Consider the following 13,053-nt stretch of genomic DNA (forward strand, 5'->3'; position numbering starts at 1 on the left):
CCACTGTCTGACAGCTCTGTCAGGGAGCTCCTCCCGGCAGTGGCCAACCTCGGAAACACCATTCCCTCTCACAGCTGTTCCTGAGTTTACCCACAGTCTCTTTTCTCTGGGCCCGACTGCCTCAGCTTGTTCTCATGGCACAGTGCTCCCTCACTGCCTCCTCTCCAGAGCTTCCAAGGCTCCATATCTACTCAGAAGGTAATGTCTGCAACTGTCCTCTGTGGTCCAGAAGGGTATGTCTGGAACAGAGGAATGCAACTGCCATCGAGTCACTTGGGACAGAACCTTGTATAATATTGCCAACGTCTAGCCACTTCTCAGGCAAATTTGTTAAGGGTTCTTTAGCAGTCCTGACCATATCATATCACAGAGGTAATCTGAGCTCAAGAGTGGAGGTATGAGCCCCAGTGAGCCTAGTCAGTGAATGGTAAACTGGGATCAGAACCCACATCTTGTCTGTCTTCGTCAGTGACCACAGTATTCTTACTTAAGATACAGAATACTTGCCACTAGGTGGGACCTGCCACACCAATCATCTTAACACGTTTCAGCCAATTTGCCAACAAGTGACTCTATGACGCTGGAAAGAACACAGACCGGGAGTAGGAAACCAGGTCCTCAAGTCCCTGTTCTGCCATGGGAACTACCGTGTTCAAGTCTGTTAGTTTCAGTTTTGATGCCAACTCACTTGCGCCAAAAGCCACATCACATCCCAAACTCATCTCCTCAGGAGTAAAACAAGTCAGCTGATTAGCTTTCAGAGATTTAAAATGTGCATCCCCTAGCAGAGCCGGCTTTGAGGCTGCTCAGGAGGGCAGAGGCAGGCCAGTGGGTGGGGCCCTTGTCTACCTCTCCTTCAACAACAATAGCTCTATTTTGCTCTGACTTATTTGTTTTGGTAAGATTCCCACCATTGGACTTGATGATTTCTGAGGTCCCTGCCAGCTGAGATTTGGGTTTAGTTCTTGGGCTTTGCCAAATCATTCCATGGCTGGGAGGAGCAGAAGGCAGGGGGGTTCAAAAGTTTGGGTTGAATTTTTTTTGCAGGGTAAAAGTCAAAAGATTGAGTCAGCCTCAAGACATGAGCTGATGTTATATATTGTATGGGGGTTCCCTGCTGGCAAATTGGCCCAGCCCTGTCATTTTGGTCACAAAAACAAAACAAAATAAACCAGGACAGTTTTCTTTAAAAAAAAAAAAAAAAAGTTTGGGTTGAGATGCTCAGAATAAGGTGGAGATTTTGGGCTCAGTCTCTGTATGGAGTGTGTGTGGAAGGGCAGGAAAGGGGATGGCTCTAGAGGGAGTGATGATGGGAAGGACTGCTTGCTAAGGCTGCAGAACACATGAGGCCGAGCAGAAATAGTACTTGGGCCAAAGATTGTTTTGCTAGTCCCCTCTACTACAAAAAGGAGCTAGGAAGCCCATCACCTCAAAAACTGAATTTGAAGGATAAACCTCAGAATCTAGAATGGCAAAGGTCTCTTTCTGGTCACATCAGGGGCAACTTCCTATTCTTGATGAAATCGGGGGTTGGATTTGTATTTAAACGGACAATAATCACCTCAGGAGAAGTGGCCTTTGGTGTGGAGCCTGACCTAATTTAATGAGTGAAAGATTAAATGCTGCATGGAGTGCCCATAGGCCCTCTCCTTTCTGAGACTTACCTTGGCTTCAGAAGTCCTTAGAATTTTCATCACCTCGCCTTCTCGGGCATAATCCAAGGGTGTGTGTCCCATTTCATTCCTCTGCAGGGGGTTGGCTCCTGGCAGAAGAAGCAGAAATAGAGGCTCTATGAGTGATTGATGGGACCTCAGCCATCCCCTAGAAATGACCTGGGTCATCATTTAGTGTGAGGAATGCCCATGGAAACATGGAGCAACACAAACCTAAGAGGTTGCAAAATGGTGGGAAAATATGTCAAATTACACTGAGGGAGAGCTACATTTCTGACAAAGAGGTCAGGGTGTTGGGATTCTTACATGTGCATGTACACATCTGGAGAAACACTATCCATGTAGAGGGCCCCCCTCCACGTAGACGTGTTACATACACAGTGTGCTATGCATGCACACACATGAACATGCTAACAGACACCAAACACACTCATAGAGTAACATACCCCAACACGGTTGCATTATTCATTAAAATGCCCACATCTAACATTTACATAAGGTGAATATTCCTTTATTTGTTATATGAAAGGGCTCCTTTCTCAAGCACACAATATCCTAAGTAACAACAAAAGACCTTCAAAGTGCTCTTTGATCCTCTCTCTGCTTTAATACCTCTTCTTTCTGGGCATTTCCTGCAGAATTAGCTGAGTCCTCTGGAGACATGGGTACCACCAGCACCCTGGCTGTGCCAACCCCATAGTTTGATGCCCTTACCAATGCTAGTTATGGGTGAGTGTGTACATGTGGGTAGGCATTTCCTCTCATCATCAACTCCTGTGATTTAAGGACAAAGAATTTCAAGTATGACAAGAAGAAGGGCTTGCTGGGGGCTATTTACCTTCTCCAGCTTGTGAATGCCAGTGCTGATGAACCTGTATAAAGTCTATTTTGCACAAAGCCTGTGGAGGAAGAAAAGAGGAAAACTACTGCGTTCCATGCTGTTAGGTCTGAGTACCTCCACTTTCCTCTCCAAAAACTGCCCAGTCCATTCAACTTGGCAAACTTAGTATGAGTCTGGCCTGGGGACAAAGAAGAATCTATCTGGCCCTACCCCAAAGGCATTTCTCTCAAGGCAGCAAGACAGAAATAGAAGAAAGCTGTACCCTGAAAACAGTAGATGCACAAGAAAGTAAAGGAGGGTCAAGACTCAGGCCCTGCTATAAGGATGGAATGGGCTGGCTGTGGACACTAAATACACAGGCAATACAGTATTAGTGCAGGGCCTGGCTTGGGAAGAGTGGCAGGGGAGCGGTGTCTGCTGATGGACAGTAAAAATTAGTCTTTCTTAATCTCAGGCTGTGGAAACATTCATTTATTTCGCTTATAAACCATTCCTATTGACACTCTGCTTAAAGGCCCACCTATTAACTTATCAACAATAGGAAGCATTTATTAAGCATTTATACCTGGCTGGCTGCCTGGACTGTGATGAATGAAGTATGGGAGGAGGAGGGGAAGGGACAGATAGTGGGAAATATGATCCATGTCAAGGAAACTTATCATCAATATGAAGAAATTAATATGTTTGTATATGAGCTTATTTTCTAATAGGAATTTGGTATAAAATATCAGTTTTTTATTGATAAAGAATTAATTCAACCTTTTATTATTTTAAGGCTATTTTCTTCACTGTAGTAACACTACATCATAACATTTTATAAATTTAGGTTTTCATTGTTGAGTCAACATATGTAAACACCACATTAGGTTCACCACTGAAAGTCCAAATTTATCCTTCCCCCATACCACTGTCCCCTTTCCCCGACTACCCACCCCCACCAAAACTCAACTTCCTAAGTGTATAATTCAGTAGCTTTCAGCATACTGAAAGGTTGTACAACCATCACCATTATCTAATTCCAGATAATTTGCATCATCTTTAAAAGAAACCCTTATTAGATACTCTTCATACCCATCAACCCTGACAACCATTAGTCTACTTTCTAACCCTATGGGTTTCCCTACTCTTCCATTCAATATCAATGGGATCATATAACTCTGGCTTTTGGGCCTGGATTCTCTCATTTAGCACAATGTTTTCGAGGTTCATCTATGTTATAGCAAGTGGTCATTCACACCACAAGATGAATGTAGGAATGCAGCATGTACTTTATCTCTTTCTAGGGTTAAATAATATTCTACTCTGTGGATATACCACTGTTGTTTATCCACCAGCTGATAAAAATCTGGGTTGCTCTCCCCTTTTGGTTATCGTGAATAATGCTGCTATAAACGTTTGTGAACATGGCTTTATATACAAGACTTTTCACAGTTCTTGAGTATATACCTAGGACTGGCGATAATAATAACAGTAGTAATAATAATAATGGCCACTGGTATTTATCTAACACCATGAGCCAGACATTGAGCTCTGGACTTTTATACATGCTATCGTTTAATCCTTACAACCACCCCAAGAAGTAGGGATTAAAATCCCCATGCTACAGGTCTGGTAATCTGGCTTAGAGAAGTGAAATAACTTGCCTAAGGCTGCAAAGCTAGTTACTTACCAGGTTTTCTTAATTCCAATTCTTCACATCCCCACGGGGGCGACCGTGCCGCACCCTTGCTGAGACATCCCTATGTGGCTTTTCACTGTGTGTGGGATAAAGGACAACCTCTCTAGTAAGAAGGGTGTCTGCTCTTCCGAACTACTAGGCAAGATCTCAGAGGCTCAGCTGGAGCCTCATTCTTTTTTCAATACACTTGGCACTTACTGGGCCCTGCACTCAGGATGATGGGGGACTGGCACAGTCAATGAATAGTTTTCTTTTTTATATTTCTGAACAACTCTGCAGCCACTGATACCCTGGCTACTTTCTCTGAATTCTACAAAACCAGGTTTTCCTCCCACTCCTGTGACTATTTCTTCTGTCTTTTCTATAACCTCCTCTCCACGTCTTTGAGATGAAGGGCTACCTAGAGTTCGAGTCAAGGCACAATTCCACGCTCTAGAAGCTAATGGGGACAAGAGATGACCACACAATAATTCAGGCCGGACGTGGTCAGGGTGCTGGAGGAGGGACAGACAGAGGAACCGAGTTCTGAGGGGCTGGTTCACCTGGCCTGCCTTCCCAGCCCACCCCTGTTCTCTCTGGTGCTCTACAAAGGCTGAGGGGCAGTGCCAGGAAGCCTCTCCCCTTCCCTAAAGCTCCTGGGCCTCAGTGAGAGCTGAGAAAGTGTGAGGGCAGAGCAATGGAACTGCCTCTCCTGTCTTAGGCAGCCTCAAGAGGAGCTCTGTCACTAGACATGGGCTGCAGTGTAAAGGGGATCAGGAAGAGATCTTTGGAAGGGAAAGAAGAGCAAAGAGGAGAGGAGAGAAATGGATAATGAAGAGAGAAAGAAACGGGAGAAAGAAGGGGAGGGGGAGAGAAAGAGAAGCAGGAGAAAGACAGTGGGAAAAAGAACAGAGGGTGAGATTAGCTGCTTCAAACAAGTGCTGTCAGTGATCTATATTTGCTTACAGAATGAAAAATGCGCCCCATAAACATTGGCCACTGAGTAATTTCTAGTAGGAGTCATGTCACTTCTTATAAAGGATGGGATGGGGACAGGTAGGACATCTCTCCACCTGGGCCAGCCAGTACAGGGATGTCTTTTAAAGCCGTGCTGGGCATGTCTCCAGCCCAGGAGGCGCTCTGTCAGGCCCCACCCCAGCGGCCACTCCCAAGGAGGAAGCTGGAGCCTCAGGGCATCATGTCTACTCCCACTTCAGGATGGCTGGGGTGGGGGTACCATGGATAATGTCCACCTAATATTAGTGCCTCAGCCCCCACACCCTTGGTCTGATGCTCTGACTTGACTAATTGCTGTAATAATTGATAGAACCTGACTTGTACAACTGATCGATTTCACCTCCAAGACCAACGGCCACAAACCATTACACTCCAATAAATAACCACGTTGGGTCTCACCCGCCTGCCCTCTCTGGGGGCATCAGGATGGCCCGTGCCCTGGCCTGACCTCCCCTTGCCTCCCACCCAGGGCCCCTCCAGGCCGAGCAGCTGGTCTAGAGGGTCAGGCCTCTGGGAGCAAGTGAGAGGGCTGGATGGAGGTGGGGAGTGCTAATCGCAGGCCATCCGTCACCTCCCACTGGCTGTCTGGGGCTGGGGCCAACACCTGGAGCACCCCAGGCAGTATAGTGCAGGACCCCTCCCTCCTCTCCCTGCTCCAGATTAGTGTGTCCCAGCTTATAATATTTGATAAATAGCAGACTGGCTTCCTGGCAGCACTGCTGCGGCTGCGCCGGCCTGCTACAGCTGTGGAAGGTCACTCATTGGGGAAATATGTTTCTGTCAGTGGTATTGAAAAAAGTTTAGTGGAGTGACAGGCCTCAATTTTTCAAATTTTATTAACTCCATCCTCTTAACCATTTGTCTTGAATTCCTTCAGATTCTGGGGGATCTGTCAATAGGGCTTGGGCCAGGAAAGTGGGGGGTGGTGGTCACTGGCTGGTCCCAGTTGGTGCCAGTGGCTGGCCTGGGTTTCATCGTGTGACAGTGGAAATGGTGGTGGCAGCAAAGGCCTGGTCAGTGGGGTCCAGGAAACCTACTGCCCTTCTCTGGCACAGCGCCTGCCTTTGGTCTGACATAGTCAGACTTTCTGAGTGGAAAAAGACCTAATGGTGAGCTTTTCCAGTTCGCTCAGACTCCCTTTACTACACCGGAAACAGGTGGTCACCTGGCTTCCCTGAATGTGCCTAGTGCCCAGCCCCAAGCTCTTGGCCTTCTAAGGGGTTTCTCCTACTAAACCTCTCCAACTCCATTCCTACCTGGACCTTTCTGCAAACACTTGTTCATCTCTGAAGCCTAGTCCAGACTCTCTTTCTCTGCATTCTCACAGGTTCTTCTGCTTCTATCTCACTGCACTGATCACTCTGCATCAAAATAGTTCACCTCCATCCAAGACTGAGAGCTCTTAGAAGTCAGGGACTCTCTGAGCCAATGCTGTACCCACTGCTACCCAGCCCAGAGCCCCACACAGAACAGGTATTCAGGGGCCTCCCTGGTGGCACTAGCGGTTGAGCACCACACTGTGAAGCTGTCTGCAGCCTCTGCAGCGTGGGTTCGATCCCAGTCAGCAGGAGAGAATCCCACGTGGCGAGGCAGACCTCTCCTGTCTCACCCGCTGCTCCCCTCAGCAGTGTATTTTGTCAGTCTGCCTGTTCTGTTCCCCATTGTCTCTGGTGAATCCTCTCACCCTCCCACGCATCTGGACTGGTTCTTGTATAAATAAATCTTAAAAAAAAAAAAAAAAAGAACAGGTGTTCAACATGATTTATCAAACAAATGGACTTCTTTCCAGGGGCTCTCTTCTGAGGTCACACATGACATGGCTGTTGTTGCTCCAGAAGAGCCCTTCTGACTTGTCCCTAGCTCCTGTAGGCCAAAGTCACTGGTCTCTCTGCCTGGGGCTGGTAGGTCCCAAAGCACCAACACCTGCTAGGCTCTGGGGTGGAAAGTGGGTGGAGAGAGAAGTCCACTTGCTCTTTTTGGGGAGAGTGCTGAAATTAGGGTGGGGGGTGGAATGAGGAGGAGACAAGTCCTGGCCTCAGTTACCTCTGTGAATATCAAAAGGGATAACATGTATAAGATGGCTTTACAAGAAAACAGCGACTGTCCTATACAAATGTATTAGGCTATTATTATTAATAAATTGATAAATTATTAATAAATAGTTCACCCTCTCCAGTCCTTCTATCAGCTATACTGGCTTGCCAAATCTATCACCACTGAGTTTTCACCCTTTCACTACATACGCCTGGCTCCCATCTATTTAAAAGAGCACTGGGGCTGGGAATCAGCGGGGGTGCAGTTTCTACTCCCCCCTGGGTGATCCTGAGCACCTGCTTCATTAGGTAATGATGGCTGCCCTGTCTACCTCTCAGGGTTTTGTTTGGGCTGAATAAGATAAAAAGCTTAAAAATGATTTAAAAACACAACTCTACAGGTTATACAATGTTCTTTGTAAGAACTGACTCACCTCTGTATTCCCAGAGGCTGGAGATGAGAGAGCCGAGACCTGTCCAGAGTGCTAGAGGAAGCACGCAGAACTGGGACCATCTTTCCTGAACTTTTCCATAAAACATACCCTCCCTGGTACCTTATCAACATCCGCACAGATCATACCTGGGCGCATGCAGACATGCTTCCCTGTAATTGAGAACCTTCACTGAGCACTTAGTACATCTACACCCCGTGATGACTTTAACACTTTTTCTTTTTTTTTTAAGATTTATTTATTTATACAAGAACTGGGGTACAGGCCAGATGCGCGGGAGGGTGAGAGGATTCACCAGAGACAGAGCGGGAACAGAACAAGCAGACTGACAATACACTGCTGAGGGGAGCAGCGGGCGTGACAGGAGAGGTCTGCCATACCATGTGGGACCCTCGCTGGCCGGCAGGGATCCAACTGGCGCTGCAGAGGTTGTGGACAGCTTCACAGCGTGGCGCTCAACTGCCTGCGCCACCAGGGGAGGCCCAACACTTTAATTTTCTTAACAACAGTGTGAAGAAAGCAGGAGAGGTATTATTTTTTTCCATTTTACAGATGATTTAACTGAGTCTGGCAAAAGAGCAAGATGAAAGGAGAGGGGCTAACATTTGTTGGGCATAAGATTTTTACACATAGTGCCTGAATTATTCATCATACAAAGACAGAAAGCAGGTTCAGAGAGCTGAAATCACATGCCCACAGTCATTCAGCAAATAAATAGTAAAGCTGGGCCTTAAAGCAGGGATTTATTATCCTATTCTTTCTTTTGTATTATGTTTGAAATTTTACATACTAAAAAGTGTTGTGCTTTTTTCTTTTTTGAAGAAGCCAGGATTGCTTTTCCAGCACGTGATGCTACCTTATAAAGGCTTGATGTCTCAAAAAAGATGGGAACATCCTCTTTCACTTTCCTACCAGAGTGCTCAGATGCTCCAAAGCCAAGATAGGAGGGCTTCTAGAGGCAGGTTTAGATAGACGGCTTTATAAAAAGGGCACAAAATGGGGATTCTTTTCCTCCCATTTAGGGCTTCACTGTCTGGGGGCTAGGTGAATGGTGAGCCATATCAACTGGCCTGCCAGAAGGCCATTTGGAATTCCTAACAGTCAGATGGGATCACTTGCCTTCAAGGAGGCAGATTTCTAAAGTTCATGGAACAGAAAGCTGTTACCACCTGACTGGGTCCAGCCATTCCATTCAAACACATTAAGCACTGATTGGGTCAGTGGGTGGGCACACAGAGGCTGGGCACATCAGACTGGTCCTGGCCTTGGGGCAGAACCCAGCCTGGTGAGAGATAGACGGGAATAGAAACAATGACAAAACAGCATGGTAGCAGGGGGTTGAGGAGAGGATGATGACCCCCTACTCCCTCAAGGCACCACATATTGTGTAGCCAGGGAGATGGGTACTACACCACCCGCTGCAGAAGAGCAGAAGGTTCTGTGCTAAGTAAACACTAAGAAAAAAAAAAAAAAAAAGACTGGAGAAATGCAGGGAAGAGACAGAGCTCAAGGTCATGGAGACAGTGAGTCTAGAACCCAGGCCTTCCAGGCTCTTTCCACCTGCCCACACTGTCCCGGCCCCTACGCTTGGGCTTTTAGTTCCAGCACTGACCTGAAAGCCGAGTCTGCACTGGGCAGTCACTACTCCCTTCAGTGGTGCTCAGCCCCTTTGCCCACCACAAGACTCCACTTGCCCTGTCCTGAAGCTTTCCTCAGCCACTCCAGCCTACCTAGGCCACGTCTTCCTTTGAATCCCCAGAGCACTTCTCTGATCACATAATTTTCACATAGATATGTCTTGTCTGCAGACCCAGATGTATTACCAAAGGAAGGCTTTATGACTGCTTTGAAAAGGAAATGGTGATGAGTGCCAGGCATCAGGATGGGTTTTCAGAACCAAATCATGCCAGACCAACCTCATTTCCTTTCTTTGTCAGGATTACCAGTTTGCTGAATCAGATGCAGTTAGGACATGTGTGGGCTTCATCAGACATTTGATGGGATGTCTCAGGACAACCCTGAGGATGTGACTAAGAAATGTGGGCTGGATGCCAGTACAGTGTGGAGGGTAAGTGATTAGTGGGCTACCTGAACCCAAGGAGGGTGGATGAAATGATCAGAGGTGACCTGGAAGGAAGTTTCTAGTGGCAGAAAGTAGGCCTGATCCTGTTCAGCATGTTTTGTTTACTCCTGACATGGATTAGCACAGGGAAGGCCTGCTCATCAAATCAGCAGACACCAGATTAAAGTGTGAAGGGCACCAAATATATCTACTGGAAGACTGAACTTGAGAACCAAAACAAAGGGGAAAATTAATGGCGATAATTGGGAAGTCATGGGTTCCAAAAGACAGACAGAGTGGAGATTGTTCTGGGAAGAGTAACTGAGATAGGAAAGGGCTCAGAAGTCATGATTTAAGTAACTGGAGATTTATTTGGCTGGAGAAAAAATAGCTCAGGAGAACATGCTGCATTTTCAAATATTTGAAGGATCACAATGTGGACTAGGGATTAGTTTATTCTACATAAGCCCAAAGGGAAAATAAGACCCTTAAAGTCAATTTTAACTGAACATAAGCAATTTCTAACCATCAGAACATCCAGAGAGAATCTGAGTAGCTTTAGAAATGTACGAGTTCCGCAGCACTGGAAATGTTCAGCCACTGAGTGGACAACCACTTGGTAGGTCTACTACTTATGCATCTACTACTTACAAACCTTTTCAAAGGTTTTCTCAAGATCAGTTAATTTGAGTTTTTCATTCATTCAGAGATACTCTTTTGAAGGTCTTCTACTATGTTTGGCTAGAGGCCAGAGATACAAAGGTGGGTGAGAAGACATTGTCCCTGCCCCTAAGGAGCACCCGAGCCTGCAGGGAGGAGATGGACAGGTTGATTTCAATAGTACCATGTGTTGTGATTACAGGTCTCAGCACAGGGAAGACTGGCTTCAGCTGAGGTTAAATCAATGAGTTCTTGTGGAAATACAAACACAAATTTGGTTACTCAAAGCCACGTATTAGTTTAATCAAGGCCAAGTCACTTGCTTAAACCAATGACTGGCTGTGAGGTTGAAGTGTACACTTAAGCACAATGTGTGAGTTTTTGTGCATGCTATTTTGCTCTTATGGACGGAGGTTTGGTTTTTGGCTCAGACTTGTTTATGTACCTACAGATTGTCTTACAAGTGGCTGTGGTGTCAGGGTGAAGTGATTTAGCCAGCAGGGCTACCCAACTCTCCATTTCTTACCCACCCTATGGGGACTGCTTCAGCACAGACATAAACATGCTCCTGCCGTTACCTTATTGCACTCGTCACATGGGGAGGCTAGAAGGCTTGATTCAGGGATATGATTGGATTTTAAATCCCAGTCTCACAGGATTTTAATTACTGGTCTGGGGCAGCAGGGATAGGCGCTGGCTGCCTTTGGATGGAGGAGGTCGATACGCTACTCCACAACATATTGAGCCACAATGCCTGCAGACTCTATTGCTCTATTTAATCATCTTTTGCAAAATTTACAGTGGAACAGGAGGGATCAATACGGAATTTATCACATTCTCTTGTAAATATGAGCCAGGAAAGAGTTCCAGGCAGTTTGTTACTGAGTGGGAGAAAACATGTCTGTGTATTGCTGGGCATTAGGAGATGAGACAAAATCCATACTACTTGGCATAAGCTAAAGATGCTCAAGCCAGTCCCTCTTAAGCCTGTAGCCAAGTTCAATGGGAGGAACGCTGATTCATTCATTCATTTGATTGACCAGCCAACAATGTAGAGCACCTACTAGGCTCTGGGAACCCAGACTGGCATCTGCCAGTCTAATCACAGACATACCACAGCAGCTCTGCCACTTATTTGTGCTGCAACTTGGGCAAGCTATTTAACAGGCTAATGCCCCTACTTATGCATGTGGAAAATGCAGGGAATATGAGTATCAAACTTAGTTATTTTAAGTATTAAAAGAGATAAAAGGCCTTAGCACATAGTAAGAACTCAATAAGTAATAGCTGTTGCTATCTTTACTCCACTTACCATTATCAAGCATTCCTTTCTACAGTGTGTCTCACCAAAGATCTATGCTGAGATGGGGTGTTGAGCAGGAAGGCAGCCACCCCATCTCTTTAGTAGACAGAATGGAGACTGGGTGGCCTTCCACAAGCTGGAGACCTGGCCTGGGCTACTGCAGCAGAATGAGTGGGGAGAAGAGGATGTGTGAGGAAGAGATACAAGTTCAGTTCTGTTTTTTGAAGTTTCAACTGTAATCTAATATAAAATATAAAATAACCTCTTAGAAATTGCTGATTCACTTTGTCTGGGCAAACCAGGGAAGTTACACAGAAGAGACATCAATGAATTGGATCCTGAACACTATGTAGGAGTTTAACAGGTAAAAAACTAGGGAAAGGGCATCTGAGACAGAGAACAGTGACTGAGCAAAGGTTTAAGGGCATGAAAGACTGAAAGGGAGTGGGCAGTACAATGCGCCTATAGCAGAGACCGTTATTATCTCCCCAGCTCCACCTGACTGCGGCCACCCCCCAGGTAGTTCCACCAAGCTCTGGACTCACTCTTGAAGCAAATCACTGTCCCCAACTCATCTTAAAGAAGAGTTGAAGACTCATGGTGGACTGCAGAGACTTATGTGCTGGTTAGATATCTGGGCTTAACTTATAAGGCACTGGAAATTGCTGGAGGTTTTAAACAGGGAAGCGTCAGGGTTTTGCAGAGTACAGACTGGTTTGAAGGGGAGCCTGGAGGTAGGGAGACTAATAAAAAGGCTGTTTTTAGTAGTGTAGGTGAGAATGATGAAGGCTGAACAAGGTCAGCAGGGACAGAGGCAAGAGGATAGACTTGGAAGAATATTCCAAGAAAGACAGTGTTGGTGGAGAGTGAGGGAGAAGTCATCAGATTTACTTGGACATTTTTGTTTGGGTGACAGGTAGATAGATGATGATGCTATTCACCAAATAGGGAAAATGGGAAAAGTCTGAGGATGGTAGGGTTTGGAAACACTGAGTATGAGATATCTACAGAATATTAAGCATCAGCAGAGCTATGAGAATGCTTGGCTTGTTCTAAGACGTAAGCCAATCTGTTTAGAAAAGAGATGGCACAAAAGTATGGAAATGGATGTTCAAACATACTTTACATATAAAGTGAGATGAGGAAAAGGGGGAAAGTAAAAACTCCAGCCAAGGATTTCTGCTCAATGCAAACCCAAGGTAGGGGGTTTCTCAATTGGGGGGGGGGGGGCTATTGCTCTGAATAGCATGTAACACAGGCAGTGTAAGTATAAGGCACTTCAGCTTGTCTTCAATGTAAGTTTCCTGAAAGTTGTGGGCTTTCGGGAAGTCAGCCCCATTTCTCCCTTTCCCCAC

General features: G+C 46.0%; 1 protein-coding gene across 3 annotated transcripts in view; it reads right to left on the bottom strand.

Moving 5' to 3' along the window:
• The window catches only part of CLPB (ClpB family mitochondrial disaggregase), a gene marked incomplete at both ends in the record, with an annotated part of 136,833 nt that overhangs the window by 36,447 nt on the left and 87,333 nt on the right, over positions 1-13,053 (bottom strand). For all 3 annotated transcript variants that reach the window (XM_084245138.1, XM_084245139.1, XM_084245137.1), the window contains one exon: positions 1,665-1,762. In XM_084245138.1, coding sequence (XP_084101264.1) covers positions 1,665-1,762 — 98 coding nt within the window. The remainder of the gene's footprint in view (positions 1-1,664; positions 1,763-13,053) is intronic.

Source organism: Talpa europaea, assembly GCF_964194135.1.
Source record: "Talpa europaea genome assembly, chromosome: 1".
Lineage (NCBI taxonomy): Eukaryota > Metazoa > Chordata > Mammalia > Eulipotyphla > Talpidae > Talpa > Talpa europaea.